Below are 18,878 nucleotides of genomic sequence, written 5' to 3' on the forward strand. Positions count from 1 at the left end.
ATTTACATTATCTTTACCAACCCTTGAGGTTGTTCTATTAAATAACCTAAAATATTTTTTTCATAGTGAATATTTTTAAAATACAGTTCATAATCTGAATGTGCTTTCTAAGAAAGTGGCCACTGCTGCATCACATCTTTGAAGTGGACTTTGAAAATACCTATAGTTAGTCTGGATTTAAATTCATCCCATACATCTGTCTTGATAATTTAATAATCTTCATATTGACCACATTGCAATTGAGTAAAATAATATTAGAAAATTAATTTTCTTTTCTTTTTTTTTTTAAATAGAGGAGGCATTCCATGCAGCAGTTATTATGCAGCAAATATGTGGGATCTTTTTTAAAATTGTTTTACCCATGGATATGATTAATAGTTTCTTAGAAACTTGAGAAAGTAACCTAAATCTGGAGATGAAATTTTGGTAGTCACCTTGCAATCCGTCTGAAAGAAAAGCAATGGTATTGATCTAAGATAGCTATAGATATTTTTTATTATTATTGCCTCCTTCTCTTTGTTCTCATTTTCCAGATACAGTACAAGAAATTACAATGCTTTACTAGTTTGTGCATTCAGTATATTAATGCTTTCTGTAATAAAGCATTTTAAAATATTTTAAATGTTTTTTATGTATAATAGAAAATCTATACTATAATTTTATTTTTGGAACCTCCTTGTTCAAAGAAAATGAGGAAGTAGTAGACCCTTTAGAAAAGGGCCTTACCCACTTGCCTAAGATCATGGCTAATTTGTTTTAAAAGTCAGTTTAGAGAGTTGCTAATTTTCAAAGCAATGCTTTGAACGTTAATAGTGCAGCTTGCTACACTGGTTTGCTTAGTGAAGTCATAAAATCAGGTGTTATCTGCTCCAGGGGATCTTGGAGACTTTGTGCTTTGACATGCGCATAGATTCTAGCATCAAGATTGCTAGAAATGTTTGATATATAAATGATATATGTACTTGTACATGTATGTTTGCAGGTCTAGGTTTAGGGAAGTGCCTTTTTGATTGTGGAGAAGACAGAGATGACAAAACAGTTTATAGTATCATTAACTGAGGAGGTTCCTTATATCAAGTGTGATATACTACTTAAAGTATTGTTATCAGTGATGGTTTTGTAAACAAATACAAAATTCATCACTTAGTAAGACTGGAAACTTTAGTACAACTATTGAATATCAGATCTAGTCAGTGTGAAGCTTTCCCCAAATCCAAATGCTTTCTATAGTGCTTGTACTCATTTAAAGCATGCAAATAAATATACAAGTATGTATATATAATGGCCATTCAGAAGAGTAATAGAAAAATAGTTTTATTTTATTGACCTTTCCTCCAGTGACTGTTCTCTGACACAGGCAAAAGCTTGATAGATTCACCCGCCATGTGCATTTTTGCCCATTTCAGTCCCATTTAAAATCTCTCACTCCATCTTGAGATGTTCCTAGCCTTCAAACAGACCATAATGATAATTCTTACCTGTTGGATTTCTAGCTAAAAGCATAAAAGGGTTCGTGTGTGTTCGTTTGTTTGTTTTGTCATTTTTTAAATTGTTGATTAAAGTGCTTGATTTATGCCTGGGAAGATATTAACTCTTGCAGTGCTATTTTCTTGTTTTCCTCCATGCAGCCCCTGCCTTCCACCTGCAGCTTCCTCATCATCTTCAGTGCTACATTGGTAAAATGAAGAGCCCCTAAAAATAATCCTAATCTCTATGCAGCTGTGCTTCTTTTTTGCCCTGCTTATAAATTAACCTGTGGGCTGCACTGTAAGGGATCTCTCACACTTCTTTTCTCTGCTAGATCCACACAGGTTTACAACACCAGATAATATGGCCATGCCAGCCCAGCTGTCTGCCACTGGATGAGAAACTCCTCCCAGAGCTACTTCAAGAGGCGGGATATGTAACTCACATGGTGGGGAAGTGGCATTTGGGGATGTACAGAAAAGAATGCCTTCCAACCCGCAGAGGATTTGACACTTACTTTGGTAATGGTTTGAATTAGTATGGGCAATAAATGCAGTGTTGAAAAGGATGAGAAACTGCCCCATTCTTGTAACAGCAGCAGATTTACTGCTGATTTATAAGTAAAGCCATATCTGGGTATGCGTATTTCCAAAGTACCACTGCTTAAAAAATGATAATGCCTTAAATGTATGCTCAAGCTTTACAACTTACTGAAGAAAGTATCAGAATTACTGAAGAAAGTATCAGAATGTGTGGCTCCAAGTAAAGTGTTTCTCTCTTTCCATTTTCCCTCACTCCTCCCTCCTTCCCAGAGTTAACTTTTTACTCTGAATTCTCTGTCTCCTACCTACAGCAGCACAGGGGAATAGGGAAGGGGGAGTTACAGCCAGTTTGTGTAGTTTGGGTTTTCCAGAGCTGGTGATGAGATGGTGTGAAAGCCTCTATAGAGTAGTATCCAAAAACTCATAATTTAGGAAGTGAAGCTCTCAGACTAAATAGTAGATTGTCTAAGTGTGAGTGCATTACTTGCAAAGCAACTTATAGCTATGCATTGTTTATTGTTCCAAGTGTGGTTTGGACTCCTGTCCCAGTACCAATTCCACTTTTATTAGTTTTGCACAAGTGTCATGGATGGTATATGACTTGGGCTGTCTGATGTCTCATTCGGCATCTCATTCTGCACAGCACTGAGCTCAAAGAGGTCCATCTCCACTTGGTTGTTTTTGAGACACTTTCCTTGAATGATGAATTTCAAAATAGTTAATTTCAATGCAAAAACCTGTGTTGCTCTTGTATAACCTGCAGCTTAAATGAAGAATGTGCCTTTAATAAATTATGTTCATCCAAACATGAGGTGGGAAAAACTGTCCCCTTAGGTGGTTTCCTTCTTTTCACTCTTTGGGGAGCTTAGGGCCATGGTTTCACAACTGAATTAAGCTAATATATGTGGATTGCGATATAATGGCTCTCATTGCTTAAGCATTTGTGCTTTCTTCTATCCCTTCACAGGAGCTTGGGATCTCCTTGGTGGCATGGGTGTAGATAGGCTGCTGTTCCTTGTGAAATCTCACCCTGGGACTGAGCAGGCTTTTAATGCAGGAGCCTGAGGACAGGCTGGGTATGGGTATTGTTTTTGGGTGCCCAATGTGACATTATTTTTCCGAGGATATAGTGGTTTAATATCCTGCAATGTTCATGTGATTCCAGTAGGCATCCATTATGATTAGGGATGTTTGATTCCGTGGCACACTTGATGCAGTCTCGCCCAGTGGGCATTCAAAATGGAAAAAATGCAACATGTGCCTCTGAGTACATTGATGTAAGCAATCTGCCTATAAAATCACTTCGCCTTTTGAAAAACTAATCATTTTATTCTCCTAAAAATATTGTAGACATTTATATTTTATTTAAGATAACTTTATTTTTTCTGTACATTTGTTTTTGCAGAAATTACCAGCTGCAGCTGCTGAAAAAAAAGTTCAAGTAAATTTCTTCAGTCTTGGATTTTTGTCCCAAGTTCTTTTTTTTTTGCAGAACATAGGACTGTATTTTTTTCAGATTCATCAATTTTTTCAGGATATTGGGGGAGAAATCTAAAATCTCATTTCAAATGTAATTTTTGAGATTCAAATGATTTTGAAAAGTTTTATTTGTGCCTGCTAAAACACAAGGGCGCTCCATGCCTAACAGGCTAGCCCTAGGTAGGAGCAAATCCATACATGCAGGATTTTTACCTAATTTCTTTTGGATATCTCTAAATGATAGTATCTTTTCTTGACCAGCTGGTGTCAGCAGTGGATCAGAAATTACATTACAGCAGACATAGATGATTCATTCTTGGGTGTTTTTGAATAAATGGATTTTAAAATTCCAAACTTTCCAATAGAGGTGGAAGCCTACATCAAAATACAAATATAGAAGTCATACCACCAAGAATCAGACTAGTTCACAGCTAGATCGCTGCCTTGGCTCCTAGTGCATTAGTTTAGTGCTCATGGACATCCAAGTACAAATAAGAGGTCATTAAACTGCTTTCAAAATGTTTAATTTCTTTTGAAATTAATGCTGGCATTAGCAATTAAAAGCCTATGAGGTATTAAATGTGGAGCTACTTAGACATGTCAGGGGTCTCACAGTAGGTGGTCCAGGGTTGAATTAGTGTTTTAGCTCAAAACCACTAATGTTTTGACATTTGTGTTTGACTTTTTTCTCCTCCTGATGTATGTGTTTATGTGACACGATGTTGGCCTGCTTATTTGACATCTTTTCCTGTTGTAGGCTATCTCTTGGGCAGTGAGGATTATTATACTCATGACCACTGTGTCCTCATCAAAGCAAAGAATGTGACGCGCTGTGCTCTGGACTTTCGAGATGGAGAAGAAGTTGCAACTGGATTTAAAAATGTGTACTCTACAAATTTATTCACAGAAAGAGCTATAGATCTTATAGCAAATCACAAAACTGAGAAGGTACAGATAACTTTAGCATTAAAGAATGTTTCTAAAAACATTGATGAAATATTAATAGAGCTGTGTTTGAGCTGCAGTTCACAGCTATTCAATAGGTGCATAGAGCTAAATGTGAGAAGTAGCAGTGGTAAAACTCATCTGCTGCCAAAATCGGCTTTGTCTGCATGGTCCTGGCCTGCTACCCTTCTCCATTTCTTCTCTTTTAATACAATTAATACATTTTTAGAAATAGTTGAGCAAGTAGTTTGCACTTCTAAACAGAGAAAGGAAGCTTAAGCTGAGAAGTTTAATAGAAAGAAATTATTAACAATTATGTTATGAAGAAAAGATAGACCTGATGTTTTTCCACAGCTTTCCAAGAGTAATTTTTTAAAGCTTTCTTAGTTTATGTGCAAAGAATGGAAGATGTAGAAGTTGTAGAAGAAATCAAAAGGCACTACCTGCACAGTTGATAAAAGAGGTCTGCTTTTGCTGCAGTAACTTTTGCACTTAGTACTTTATGTTCAACTAATTTCCATTTTATCCCTTCCACCCCAGCCCCTCTTTCTCTATCTCGCCTTTCAGTCTGTGCATGAACCTCTTGAGGTCCCTGAAGAATACTTGAAACCATATTCTTCCATAAAAGATGTGAAAAGGCGCCATTATGCAGGAATGGTGACTCTTATGGACGAAGCGGTAGGAAATCTTACTGATGCTCTGAAAACATATGGTCTTTGGGACAACACAGTTTTTGTTTTCTCTACTGGTAAGTTCCTTCAAGCATTCTTTCAGTAATAACTTTGCTAACAAGCTGATTACAGAGAGATCTGGCCCCTCTGTCTTGCCTCTGGATATCTTCTAATGACATCATAGTGATGAAAGTTGAGCAGGAGTTTACATGAAACAGCAGTTTCTCTTCTCTTAGGGCTTTCTCAAGTTTGACAAAAACAACTCTGTGCACATGGGGGATGCTCCTGGTGGTGTAAAAATACCTTTATAAAATCTGAGGAGTGCAGTGGAGTTAGAAGCATCCTACTTGACACTGTAGTTACTGAGGATCTGTCAGAATTAAATCCTTACTGATGTATGTGTTTATGTTTTTGTCGTTTTTGAAGTATTTCACTGGCATCTTAGTCCCATGAAACAAAGGTCTGTTAATAAAACAGCTGAAAATATGATGAGCAGTCTAGTCAGCCAAGTTACAATCTAAGTTTTTGTATGTACAGGCACATGATCCGGTTTCTAAGTTATTAGAGTAATGTAAATAATACATTGCAAAGCAGTCTCCTTTGTTTCCAAATTAAGAATGAAACAGAACTTTTTTGAAATACAGCTGCTTGGCTGGATTTCAGGAACATATTTACTCTTGTTTGGTTGGAAATGGGAAGTAGCCTTTCAATGCATACAGTTGTTCTTTTGTCCACACTTTACATATTAGAGCTGTCATAATGGCAAATTAATTTTCTGTGAACACTTCAAATACTACATAAACAACTGAAACAAACAGACAAGCAAAACAGAAAAAGAACCAACCAAAGTTTGATGAAAATGCACTTATGTGTTTTGAGTTTAGCAGCTGCTTCCTATAGCACTCAGGATCTTGGAGTTTAATTTTGAGTCCAAACCTGTTTGCCTTATGATGTTATATTTGTGACCAGGTTTTGCTCTAGCAGGATTCGATAACTCATCTATGCCTATTTCTGTTTGCAATGTTTTTATATTTAGAACTGAAAGTGAGCAAAGACATATGGAAAACTATACCAGTATTTATTCCATATGGAAAAAATCCAGTCTTTGCTGAGGCTGGGGCTTGGAAGAGTTATTTCAGTAATGTTTATTCAGTACATTGTGGAATAAAGCTAAATACATCTGAGCTAGAATTACAAGGTATGAGTGAATTAAAAAGACAAATTTGTTTTTTTCATTTATGAAGCATTTATTTTTTCTGAATTGTGACAGTGTACCCTGTTTTTTAACAGTGATGATTTTGCAATCAGTTGCAGATATATTTCAACAACAGTCAAACAATCAGGAGAATCAAGTGCCTACCCTATCTAATGGGACTTATTGGGAGTTAATTGACAGTTTAAACTTCCAGGAGTTAAATTTAATATGATCAAAATGCATGGAAATTGGACTTAAATAAAGCAGGACAGGGGCCAGTGATTTGGGTCTTTTCAGTGTTCTCTCTTTACTTCACGCAGTTATTCTTTACAGGCATAAAACATTGCATGCAATAAGGACTCAGTTTCAAAAACCAAGTGTTAAAACCATAAAATATTTTTTAAAGACCAGAAAAAGGAAAAATCTTGTCAAATTATTTGGTTGGTCTATATTTTGTTAGTGCTTTTGCAGGTGTTGTGTTTCAGAACAGACATTAGAATATGGTTGAAAAGAAACATGTGAGGGTCTGCAGTTGAGCATCTCTTACAGAGAGCTGTGCTGTGTCAGATCTCCCTGCACAGCTTCCAGGTCATTTGGAACTGGGAGTCCTGCTGTGCACTGGTAGCTATAATATGAGTCTACGATTATAGTATGATGTACCTTCAGGTCTTGGGGACATGTCTGCTTGGAGAAGTGCCTCTTCCTGCCCCAAGTGCTGTTCTGGCATTGGGTAACCCTTTTTTAGCTTAGTGGGACACAGCAGGGGACACACACTTTTCTTTATGATCAAGAACTCTCTCCAAGAAAGTTCTTCCCAGTTTGTGGGATTAAGAATCAATTTAAGGAATTCAATGAAGACTGCAAGGGAGAATCTAGGGAATGATAAAGTTTATCCATAAGTTCAATGAGCCGTGTTAAAGACACAGGATCATCATACTTGCTCAGAGGAATTGGGGGTGCTGGTGGCTGAGGCTGGACATGACCCAGCCATGGGCACTCCCAGCCCAGAGAGCCACACGTGTCCTGGGCTGCATCCAGAGCAGTGTGGGCAGCAGGGCCAGGGAGGGGATTCTGCCCCTCTGCCCTGCCCTGCTGAGACCCCACCTGCAGGGCTGCATCAGCTCTGGGCTCCCAGCACAGGAAGGACAGGGACCTGCTGGAGGGCGTCCAGAGGAGGCCACAGAGATGATCAGAGGGCTGGAGCACCTTCACTATTAGGACAGAGAGTTGGGGTTCTCCAGGAGAAGAGAATGCTCTGAAGACACCTTACTGCAGGCTTTAAGTACTTAAAGTAGACTTATAAAAAATTTGAGGACAGAGTTTTTAAAAGATCTGTTGTGATAGGACAAAGGGCGATGGTTTTAAACTGAAGTAGAACAGATTCTGACTAGATATAAAGACATTTTTCATAATGGGTTGGTGAAACACTGCAGCAGGTTGCACAGAGAGGTTGTGGATGTCCCATCCCAGGAAACATTCAAAGTCAGGTTGGATGGGGCACTAAAATAAGCTGATCTAGTTGAAGAAGTCTGCTCATTGTAGGGGAGTTTGGCTAGATGACTTTCAAACCCAGACCATCCTAAGAGAAAAACACTCTCTATTTTGTTAGCTGTGTGGTTTGATAAAGGTGTTGTTGAAAGTCTGTAGACGAAAAAGAAGGCCCTACTTTTATGGTACATTTTACCAGATTCATTACTATTTCCTTTTTAGCTGAGGCCAAAATTCACACTTCCATGTTTGTATCTCTCCATGCTTTAAAAGTCCTGCCCAAAGAATAATTTACAGGTGGTCATTTTGTATTTTGTATTATGGCAAGTAGCATTGCAACAAACATAGTCTTCTGACTACTTCTCTGTGAGGTGTTGACCTCAAACTGTAGATTTTTTTTTACTGGGTACATATTTAAAAAAAACCCATAAAATATAATGTAATATTTGATCTTGTGGTAGTTTTTTTTTCATTATTATACTCTTTCATGTTTCTTCCTATTTGTTATGGCTCGAGAGGAATTGCCCTGAAAACATGCCAGTTGACAAAAGGAAATACTGCACATTTTGAAAGAGTCTTGTGAACTGTGTAGAAGAACTTTAGTTCCTCTTTAAAGTGGCCTGATGGAGATACCAGGATAAAAATGTAACTTCATTATGTTTGGTCATTAGCAAAGTTTGACTCCATCAGTATGTCCTGTAAATCAACTCTCTTTTTGAGGTGTCTTTTTGAACAGAAAGACAGGCAATTTCTACAAGTAAATAAGAAAAAGTTGAGCAGGTTCAATGGCATATGGTGGTATATTTGTGTATCAAGTAGTAGCTTGAAAAGTCTTGACTGGTTTGATATGAAGTAGAATTTTCTTTTATGGAGCATTTTTTACACTGCAGATACAAGTAACTCTGTGCTAACGAGATCATTTATGAAAATAAAGTAATTGCTTGTTTAAACAAAGCAGATGAAAAATGAATGTAGCAGGGTTGGATACACATGGCCTTTTGTTCACTTGAAATCAAAGAGAATGAGATAGGGTTGATAGAATGATTCCTTTTAGCAATCACAGGAGACTGTAACTACCAATGTTACAGGAGACTGTAACTACCAATGTCCCTGAAGAGAGCCTCGATTTAAAATAAAGGTCATAAAGAGCATTAAAATGGTACAAATTCGGCTCAGAACTATTAACATGGGCTTTGAGTCCAAATTTTGCATCAAATACAGAACTGTGATTTGAGGTAAGAAGTAGGGATTTGCTGTGAATACAATTCATTATAGTTTCTGCAAGGTATTACAAGAAATTTTGGTGTGAACATGCCAACATTAAAGCAAAGGAATATGACCCATAATTTCAGTTAAAGCTACTATCCTTTGCTTTATTAAACTTTCAGCTCTTTGTTATGCTGAAACACTGTGGAGCAACACTCATTTCTTCCAGTATTTCTTGCTGTTTTTGAATGTGGATTAGCACTGTAATGCCCGGTAGTTGCCATAAGAGGGCTTTGAAAAGCAAAACACGTGGAACCTTTCAAGCCTTGGTTTACATTGCTAAGAGGAAACCACATAAATCCTTTCCATAATGGAGCATGTGACAGTGATGACTGTTTTCACTCCAAAAGACGGTCTTATTATCATTGTAGAGTTATGATTAATAAGAGCACAGATTCTTTTGGAGATACTTACTGATGTTTATACAGTCTCTATCATAACCCTAGGTTTTTTTTCCCCACAAAATTTCATATTACCCTTTTTTTCCTTTCTTTTTTTTTTCCTTTCTTTTTTTTTTTTCCCTTTCATTCCAGCCCTCATATTGTGGCTTTTGGCTAATGAAATACTGGGATTTTCTTTTTCCAATGCCTTCTTTAAGACAAGAATCAGACTTTCACTGATTCCTTAAGGGAGTTTTCTTATCTTCTTGATATCTCTGTTCAAAAATGAACTTCTGCTCCTTCACTTTTGCTTATAAGGGGCTTCAGAGAGCCTTCTAATTGCAGATTGGCCAAGTCAACTGACTAGAGCAGTTAGTCTGTGATGTCTGAGGTGCTAATTTGAAGGTTGTGCTTCCAGATTTTTTCATTGCAGACCTGAAGATTTGTATTAATTGTTCTTTCAGAGGTTTCTGAGAGGTATGGTGTGTTTTCAGTGAGGAACATGCCTGGGCATCTATTGCCTAAGCATCTGCTGCTTCCTAAGTGGAAAAAAGCACAGGTGCCTTAGCTGCAAGCACCTTCAATCACACTGGTTATTTGAGTTAATCTATTTCCATTTTTTTTTTTGTTTGTGTTTCTTGTTTACTTAGTCTTATTTTTATACAGGAAAAGGTTCTGACAGTTCCCTGTATTTGTATCAGTTAGAATTGTTATATGTCAGTGACAGTGAAAGGTGTATCTGATTGGTGTTTTGTACTCCAGTGCCGACTTCTATTTTTTTTTCAGGCTTTTTCCATTTTAAAGTATGAGTGATAATTTAGAAATTAAAAAGCACATTCTCTGTCATATGATGAAGATAATAATAATAATGAGACTACATTTTTGAGAATATGTTATCAAAGGTGGAAATATTATGGTGGGAATGGATTTAAAATCAATACTGAAAGATGTTGATAGACAATATATTGACTGCCTCCTCCCCTCCCCTTTTAAAATCCTATGAAAACCCAGAATGTTTTCTAGGAAATGTTTATCTTCCGTTTCATCTAGCATTAATCCCTCCCCACCCTCCCAGATTTTTCAATGCAAAACCTAACACTCCAAAGCCAAGTTCCTGAACAAGGAGGGACCTCATTCAGAGATATTAGCTTCTTTTTTCTCTTCATGGTTTAAAAATCCATCATAAGTTGAATCTTGAATTTTTCTTCCTGTTTTTAGCAGATGCCAGTGCTTGAAGTGAAGTTCATTTGTAAATGAAACTTGGAAGTGAATTTTGCCCAGAATTTTGCAAACAGGCCAGTTTTGCCTGTTTGCAAAATTAATAAATCTTTGAATTAAGCATGTTAATAGCTATGCTAGTAATTTCTTCCTCAGAATGAGGTGAATGCTGAAAACAGCTCATATTGTATATTAACAATAATGTTTAATAATTTCCCACAGCTCCCTAAAAGTTGCCTTAAATGATTACTATTAAACTAAACTATACTAGTTTTGTTCTCCATAATAGTGTTTGCGAAGTCTTTAGTCTTTTTGTCAGAATTTTCTACACCCAAAAAGTGGTTACTTCTCCTGTCAGTGGGACAAATCCACACTTTTCCTGACAGTGTCTTGTCTGACTTGCTCACTGCAGACATATGAACAGTTTGTCAGGTTATTCCTGTTGGTTTTGGATTAAAATTTTCTTCTGTGTTTCTGTCATGTTGAGTGATGGTGCGTGCTGGTGAAGACATTGACACAACAGAGTCTGTAGCTACTGAGACCTGTTTAATTACTGAGACTGCTCACAATGAAAGCACTTGACTGAAGGTGACTGTGCTAGGATTGCTGCTATCATGAAAACTGTACTAAGAAACCAAAAATAAAAAAAAATTCAATGGGATTGAAAAGATTGTCCTTTTGTAGGGCTAAATCTGTAAGTAGTGGAAGCTTGTGTACATCAATTTCTTTACCTATGAGATCAATTTTTTTTTCCCTAGAGTTTTGGAAAAGTCAGGAGAATAAGGAGGCAGTTTAGGTGAGTTGCAAAAAACCATAGAGGTTGATTTATATGAGCACAGCTCGATAAAAGTTACTCTGTAAATGCTCAGCTAAGTTGTTCAGTAAACAGTGCTCTGATGCAGGAAAGGTATTATATACCCTTGATGGAAAATAAAACCCCTATGATTATATTTAAAGTACAATAAGAATTACATTAACAGAATTTTATATTAAAAGGTGTAGTTTTATTGTCCCTCTAATTGAACAGCTTTCAGTAGTGCTTCCATCACACATACACAAATAAATCTGTATCAAGCACTGAAAATACAATAATGTATCAGCACTCTGAAGAAAAAGTGGCATTTCTGCCATTGAAAATTGAATGTTCAAGGATATTCTTCCCACTGTGAGTAAACAACAGCACAGTGAAGTACACAACTGATGTTTCTTCATCAGCTGGTCATACCAAATGATTTTGGTTCATTTTGTTGGAAATTCATGTTTCATATGAGTCATCAGAGGGAGTGCGATTGTTCTTCATTCATATTTGCGGCATGACTGGAAAACACAGCTACACATGGATCTTTCAGATGCAATGTGGGGAACAAGGGAAGAACATGAGTTCAAATTAAGGGCAAAGTTATTCTCCAATTCATGCTGCAAGTCTCCTATCCACAGTGTAGATCTCTGTTGTGTATTCTGTACTCTTTTTTTTTTAATGAAACCTCAGTGGGAGTTCTGCACTTGGAACTTGTACAGAGTAAGCATTATTTATGCTGTGAAGATCAGAGGGGAGAAATTTTCCCCAAATGTGATCCTTTACCAGTATTATTGACAGGGCTGTCTGTTTAACTGTGACTCAGAACCATGAGCTTAAATCACTCAGACAAAGGGCTCTGAAGTCCTGTTCTGTGATCTAGACTTTCAGCAAGAATGTTGGAGGTCAAAAGTGAGATGCATATACAGAGCTATACATTGATGCTGTGTCTAATGCTCATATTGTCGCTCATGGTTGCTCATATTGTGTCTGGCACTAGTAAGTGCTATTTAATTCCCTTTCATCTATGCAAAATTCGCACAAAAAGCTAAAAAAAGCCCAAGTAAACCAAGGACTAGCTACCTGCTTGTTTTGCTGATACTGGCAACTGATTGTGGTTTTCATTCAAAATTGTGCACACCTATTAAGCATTACCTATTAATTGTACGCCTATTAAGCATTACCTATTAATTACTAAGTAGACTTGTCTCCTGCTTATATACATTACTTCATTTTTAAATAACATAATACACATTAAATGATATGCGGTGGTGTCATGTCTGCTAAATACCTGTGAAGGTTTAAATTGTTGAATCACTTGCTTGTGGTTGCCATTCTTTGCTCTTTACTAATGTGAGCTATTACTGCCTCTGTAATTTCAATAGTATTTAAAACAAAATCGTACAAAGTCCAGATTTACATTATGGAATAAAGATGTCAACACTTAATGTAAATGAAACTACAGGGTTTGGCTCTTCTGTAGTCTCCCCATCAGAAATAGGCAGCCGGAGGAAAGGTATAGAAATAGGGGTTTTGTCTTACTTTCTATTTTTTTCACTTGTCTGAGGTTGTTTGCATGTTACACCTTTTGTTTCTTTTTAGTTGCAAACTTCAGAAATCTGATTTGTAGAAATATTGAAGGTAGCGTGAGTCATTTCATTGACATGCGCTGTTTTCAACAATACCAAGACTAACATTAAAATGGCTTTTTAAACTCTGTAGGTTACATATGAAATAATTTCTTAGTTAACTTTTAATATACTTTCCAATTCTGTTTCAGTTGAATGGGCCATCACACTGACCTCCATGTGGTTCTGATTAAGTTTAAGAACAAGATTGCTCCTAAAGCCCCAGCCTTTCAAAGGAGCATGAGATACATAAAATGTAGGAAATAATTACTGCTTTGGATGCAGCCCAGGACACGTGTGGCTCTCTGGGCTGTGAGTGCCCATGGCTGGGTCATGTCCAGCCTCTCAGCCACCAGCACCCCCAAGCCCTTCTGGGCAGGGCTGCTGTGGTCTGTCCATCCCCCAGCCTGTGCTGGTGCCAGGGTTGCTCTGACCCAGGTGCAGAACCTTGCACTTGGTCTCATTAAACCATGTGAGATTCCTGCGGGCTGTCTCCCAGAGCTTGTTCTGGTCCTTCTGGATGAGATCCTGTCCCTCAGGTATGTCAGCTGCACCACTCAGCTGGGTGTTGTCTGCAAATTTGCCAAGGGTGCACTTGGTCCCGGTGTGTCATTGGTGAAGATGTTAATCAGTGCTAGTCCCCATACAGACCCCGAAGGACACCACTGATCACTGATCTACGTCCAGATTTTGAGGAATTGACTGGTTCTCTGAATGTGACCATACAGCAAATTCATTCTGCTGTGAGGGGGCCACCTGTCAAATCGATCCCTCCAGTTTGGAGAGAAAGATGTTTTGGGGGACTGTGTCAAAGGCTTTACAGAAGTCCAGATAAAGAACATCTGTAACCTTTCCCTTGTCCACATGCAGTCACTTTGTTTTAGAAGGCCATTGGGCTGATCAGATGGGACTTGGCCTTCCTGCAGCCATGCGGGCTGTCCCATGGAGGCCTGTCCTCCATGTGCCTTAGCACAGACTCTAGCAGGATCTGTTCCATCATCCTTCCAGGCACAGAGGTGAGGCTGACAGGTCAGTAGTTCCCAGGGTCATCCTTCGTACCTTTATTAAAGATGGGTACCATGTTTCACTTTTCCAGTCACCTGGGACTTGCCCTGACTGCCATGACTTTTTAAGTATCATGGAGAGCAGATTGGCAACAATATCAGTTTCAGGACTCCGGGATGCATTTTGTCAGGTCCTGAAGATTTATGTAAATTCCTCAGGTGGTCATGAACCTGATCTTCTCTTACAGTTGCTCTCTTTCTTGTGGTCCATCCACTCAAGAGGTGTGAGAAAAGAGACTGTCAGAAGAAGAAGACTGAGGCAAAAAGTTGTTGAATACCTCAGTCTTTTCCTCATTCTTTCTTAGCAGTTGGTCAGTCACCTCCATTGTGGGAGAACTCCATTCCTCTGACCTTTCCATCCTGGCTGTAAAGCCCTTGTTACTTTTTGTGTCCCTTACCAAGGGATGCTCAGCTCCAGCCATACCTTGATACATGTCTTGGACTGCATCCCTATGCTCTTCCCAGAATACCTCTTTGCACTTCCACACTGTGAAAATGCACTACGTGTATATTTTCTTCTTGCCCCTTAGTTTTACCAATAGATTGACTCTGCCATTGCCTTCCTCTCCTGATTTCTTATGCCTGGGGTTCAGGAGCTTTTGCCCTTTATGTCCTTAAAGTTCTGTCAGCTCTGTTCTGCTCCCTTGTCCACAAGGGCATTTTCTCGGGGGGGGGGGGCTATTGACTAGCTTCTTGAAGAGCTGAAAGTTTGCTTCCCTAAAATTCAGGATCCTGTGTTCACTCTTTACCTGGCTCATATCTCTTAGGACTGAGAACTCTATCAATACATTATATTATAGAAGGCCATTCAAAAATTATCAAAATGTAATTTCTTAGTTTATTACAATTTTTTATTTCAGTATTTTTTTCAAGAATTGCTTAATAGTACTAAAGCAAAGTTTGATTTTTTTTTAAATACATGCATTTTTAGGTTTCCTTTGTAACTGATAAATACTCTTTGAAACAACCCAGAACCATCTGACACAAAGCTTTAGTATTTATTTAGAAATACTGCTTCTCCTAGGGACTTACTTTGTCAATCAGTGACAGCCCTATAGAAACACAGGGAAAATCAATCATTGATTCACTTGGGAAAGAAGAATGCAGTGTTGTCTGGTCTGGGTTAAGAATTTGGAAGAAATTGCAGGTGTTGTAAGACGGCCTTAGTCAAATGAGTAGTATCTGAAAAAGGTTATTTGAATCCCTGCTGAGATGTTTTGGATCTGTTTTCCTTCCCTGCTTTTTCTTTTTTTTCATATGTGTCTATATAAACTATGGGTTGGTTAGTACATCTGTTTCATATATTTATGAATATTCCAGAACTAAAGTATGCTGCTAGGCTAAACTCTACAGAAGAATGTAAGAACTTCCAAATAAAAGCTCTGCACAACTGTTATTTCCATTATTTCATGTTATTCTTATACATAGAATAATGGATCAATATTGGTGGGCAATATTAGTTTATTGTCCTTTAAAAGAGTAAGATTTTCACTCTCTGCCTTAATTAATGGGAGAGTAAAACCAGCAAAATTTATTTAGATGGTCAGAACATAGATGTGCTGAAAGCAAAGGAAGCCATATGTTTTACAGATTGTTGAGTCAGAAATACTAGAAGAAACACTGAAATCCATGAGCTTGTTAGTTATTAGGCAGTGGATGCTAAGATTTGGCACAGGTAAGTGTATCAGATTATGTAAATGTCTGATGTGGAAATGGCTTGGAGAGCTCTTACTGCAGTATCCACTGTAGTTTTTTTTCCTCTCTTCATCCTAACACTGAAACTAATAAGCTGATTTCCTCTCCTTTTGGAAGATTCCTTGTTTGTTTTTTTTTCAGTTCCTTACAGCTTGGTCTTAATCATTCCTCTGCTTTCTTAAACCTCTTTATGCCCTTTTGAAATCTCTGTTTCTAGACATGCTCCTATGAATGGAGTATCTGTCTCTTACAATGCAGCATCTATCTTTACATTTCTCTTTAAGCAGGAAGAAACACCCCCTCTTTTATCTGCACTTTGAGCACTGCTGCCTTGTGGAATGCTGCCTGTGCTTGCTCCAACATTTGACCTCCAATTGTGTTTTCTCAAGTTAAAATACAGCCAGAGCTTTGTTTACATTGAAGTGAGCTGACCCTGAATTCTGTATTAAGATTCCAGAGTAGCTTGAACTTCTTGTGAAGAACAGAAGTCTGCAGTGGTAATTTCACTTGTATTTTAAAGTAAATGGCTTTAACCTACAACACCTAAAACCAAATAATGCAGCAAATGTGCAGGTTTTTCATTACTGACTTCTTGTATTGTAGATGATCTCCATGTTTTAGGCTATGCAAAAGATTGTTACTGATCACTGCAGAGGCCTGGATGTATTGAAGCATTGTAGTGCTTCTGATGACCTGGAAGAGTATACTTTATCAAATCAACAATGAGTTAGCATATGCTGACATCCGGTATACAGAACCTAATGAGAGTTTTAATAGTTGTATCTCTAAGTCTGCTTTAAGTCTACCTTCTATTTGCACAGAAGCATTGTAACGCATTTTACAATCAAATTGGCATTTGTAACAAGTGGTTATAAAGAAAGACATCGTGTGCATGTTTTCTTGGTTAAGTCCAAATTTTTTCAACACTATTCTTCTGTTACTCATGGGGGTTAAAAAACAAAAGGTGCATTCCATTACTTTTCTCTGTAATGTTGTACATAATTTCAGTTCTGACTGCAGGGGATATTAATTGATATCTGCCTTCTTGAATGTATCACACATTCTGCTGCCATCAAACTGTGTTCCAGTGATTTCACAGGATTGAAAAATCAAAGCCTTTGTTTAAAAAAATTTAATTGCTAGATTTTACATTGACTAGGAGAGAGAAACTATTGCTGACCATCTGTTACAGTTCATTAGAAAGTCAAAGGTACCAGAAAGAATACAAGGGCAAAAAACCCCAACAACAACAACAACAACAACCAACCAAACAAAAACCCAACAACAACAAAAACAAAACAAAACAAAAACTCCAAAAAATTAAAAGGAAAAGTGCATGCCTCAGGTAGCAGAATAGCTCTGTAGACAGTGATGCTAAGGATGTGTGGTGCTAAGGTTAAGGTTAGGGGCTTTTTCTGCCCACAGGTGCCTCCTTTCACAGGCAGTTGCCCCTGAGGTCTCTCAGCTGCTCAGGGCCTGCATGTGGCTTCCTGTGATTATTTCCAAGTGACCTTGGGTACTTTGAATTTTAGATAGCTACAGTTGTTTCAATTTATTAATCTAGATAATTTTGACATAACTGTGTGAAGAGTAAGCATACTTACAATCATATCAGCCTTTTTTAGAGATTGTTTACCCCTTGTGTGATTTGAGAGGTTTTAATTACCTGTGTTCTTTAAATTAGTTCATCAGAGCCTTCCTGCAGCCTAAGGCAAATGAGGAGATAGGCTTTGGGAAAACATGGACCTGAAGACCTTGCCTAATTTAATGGGTCAAGTATTCTGAAATCCCAAGAGAAATCTGAAGTAGGATTTAGTAAAACTCCCTTGCTAAAGTGGGAGTAGAGGGAATATATAACTTCTGGACTCACTAATATATGAGTCAGGTAGTGGTTACTCATGAGGGCAGAAGTCCTTTTCAAGGAAGATAAAACTGCAGCTGTAAATGTGGAGATTAGGGGAACTCACCGCTTGAGATGGCACCATCACCTCTAGCCACCCCTCATTTGCAGTGACCTACCCTATGACTTAATACTTCTTCATGCAGGTTGGACTAAGCAGGCTGAGGAAGGATAATGTGGGTGGTTTGATCAGTGATATAAATGAGATTATAAATTCTGACTGCTGGTGGCATCAGGAATGTCAACCAATAGTGGAGAAATTAATTTGGCAAGCATAGGTTGAATCATAAAGCACATCTGCTTTATAGCTTTAATATCACTACATTAGATAAGAAATTTGCAGAGAAAAAGAAGGCAAGATGTCTTCTGAAAATGATAGGATTTGCTTATTTCTGAAGTATGGGTGTACTGTGAATCATTTGACCATCCAGGCCTAAAGCTCTTTGTATAATGAAATACTGTCTTTGAGCAGAGGAATCTGTTAGTGCATTTTGGATTTTTCTGCTTCTTTCCCACTTTTGGGAATGTAAATAGAAAAGACTTGCCCTGTAAAGGATAGATTTTCCAGGGTAAATGTTTCTAGGGAATGATCATTAGGCACAAAACCATTAAAACTATAATGCCCACAAAGAGCAAAATATGCAATTTAACTATTCTGTTGAAGTCCACAGTCGTTTCTGTTGTGCATTTGAACAACTCCCCTGAAAAATGTTTGAGAGTTATAGTGTATATTTGAGGACTGAATGTGGTCTGTACAGTTAGATGTTGCCAAGAGGAGAGATTTCACAACTTCAGGATTCAGGAAATATGATCTAAAGTGGCAGAAAGTTCAAGGATGATGATATTGGAGAAAGGTTGGATCTTGCCAAAAGGAAATTGCTGGTGACCTTACTGAACTAGCATGGTGCAGGCAGATTGCAGAGATTCAAACATGGGAGTAATTAAAGAGGGCATGTTTTGGCATGTAGCTGGGGGAAAAAATAACAAAGTTGGAATAAAATAATCATTAATAAGTTAAAAATTTTGAATTTAAGTGTTCCTTCTTGTCACTCACTTGAATGTAGCATTGACGTGACGAAAGAGAGGAGAGTATAAGGCACAACTGTAAATGCTATTTTTTTCTGGTTTTTGGAGAACATAGGCT

General features: G+C 37.8%; 1 protein-coding gene across 3 annotated transcripts in view; it reads left to right on the top strand.

Moving 5' to 3' along the window:
* The window catches only part of ARSB (arylsulfatase B), an 84,140-nt gene that overhangs the window by 1,253 nt on the left and 64,009 nt on the right, over positions 1-18,878 (top strand). For all 3 annotated transcript variants that reach the window (XR_008508947.1, XR_008508948.1, XM_036403738.2), the window contains exons 2-4: positions 1,802-1,988; positions 4,246-4,436; positions 4,974-5,181. Coding sequence is in view for 1 of the 3 variants with exons in the window: in XM_036403738.2 (XP_036259631.2) it covers positions 1,802-1,988; positions 4,246-4,436; positions 4,974-5,181 (586 nt within the window). In the remaining 2 variants the exon portion in view is untranslated. The remainder of the gene's footprint in view (positions 1-1,801; positions 1,989-4,245; positions 4,437-4,973; positions 5,182-18,878) is intronic.

The sequence above is a fragment of the Molothrus ater genome, chromosome Z (genome assembly GCF_012460135.2).
Source record: "Molothrus ater isolate BHLD 08-10-18 breed brown headed cowbird chromosome Z, BPBGC_Mater_1.1, whole genome shotgun sequence".
NCBI classification, from domain to species: Eukaryota; Metazoa; Chordata; class Aves; order Passeriformes; family Icteridae; genus Molothrus; species Molothrus ater.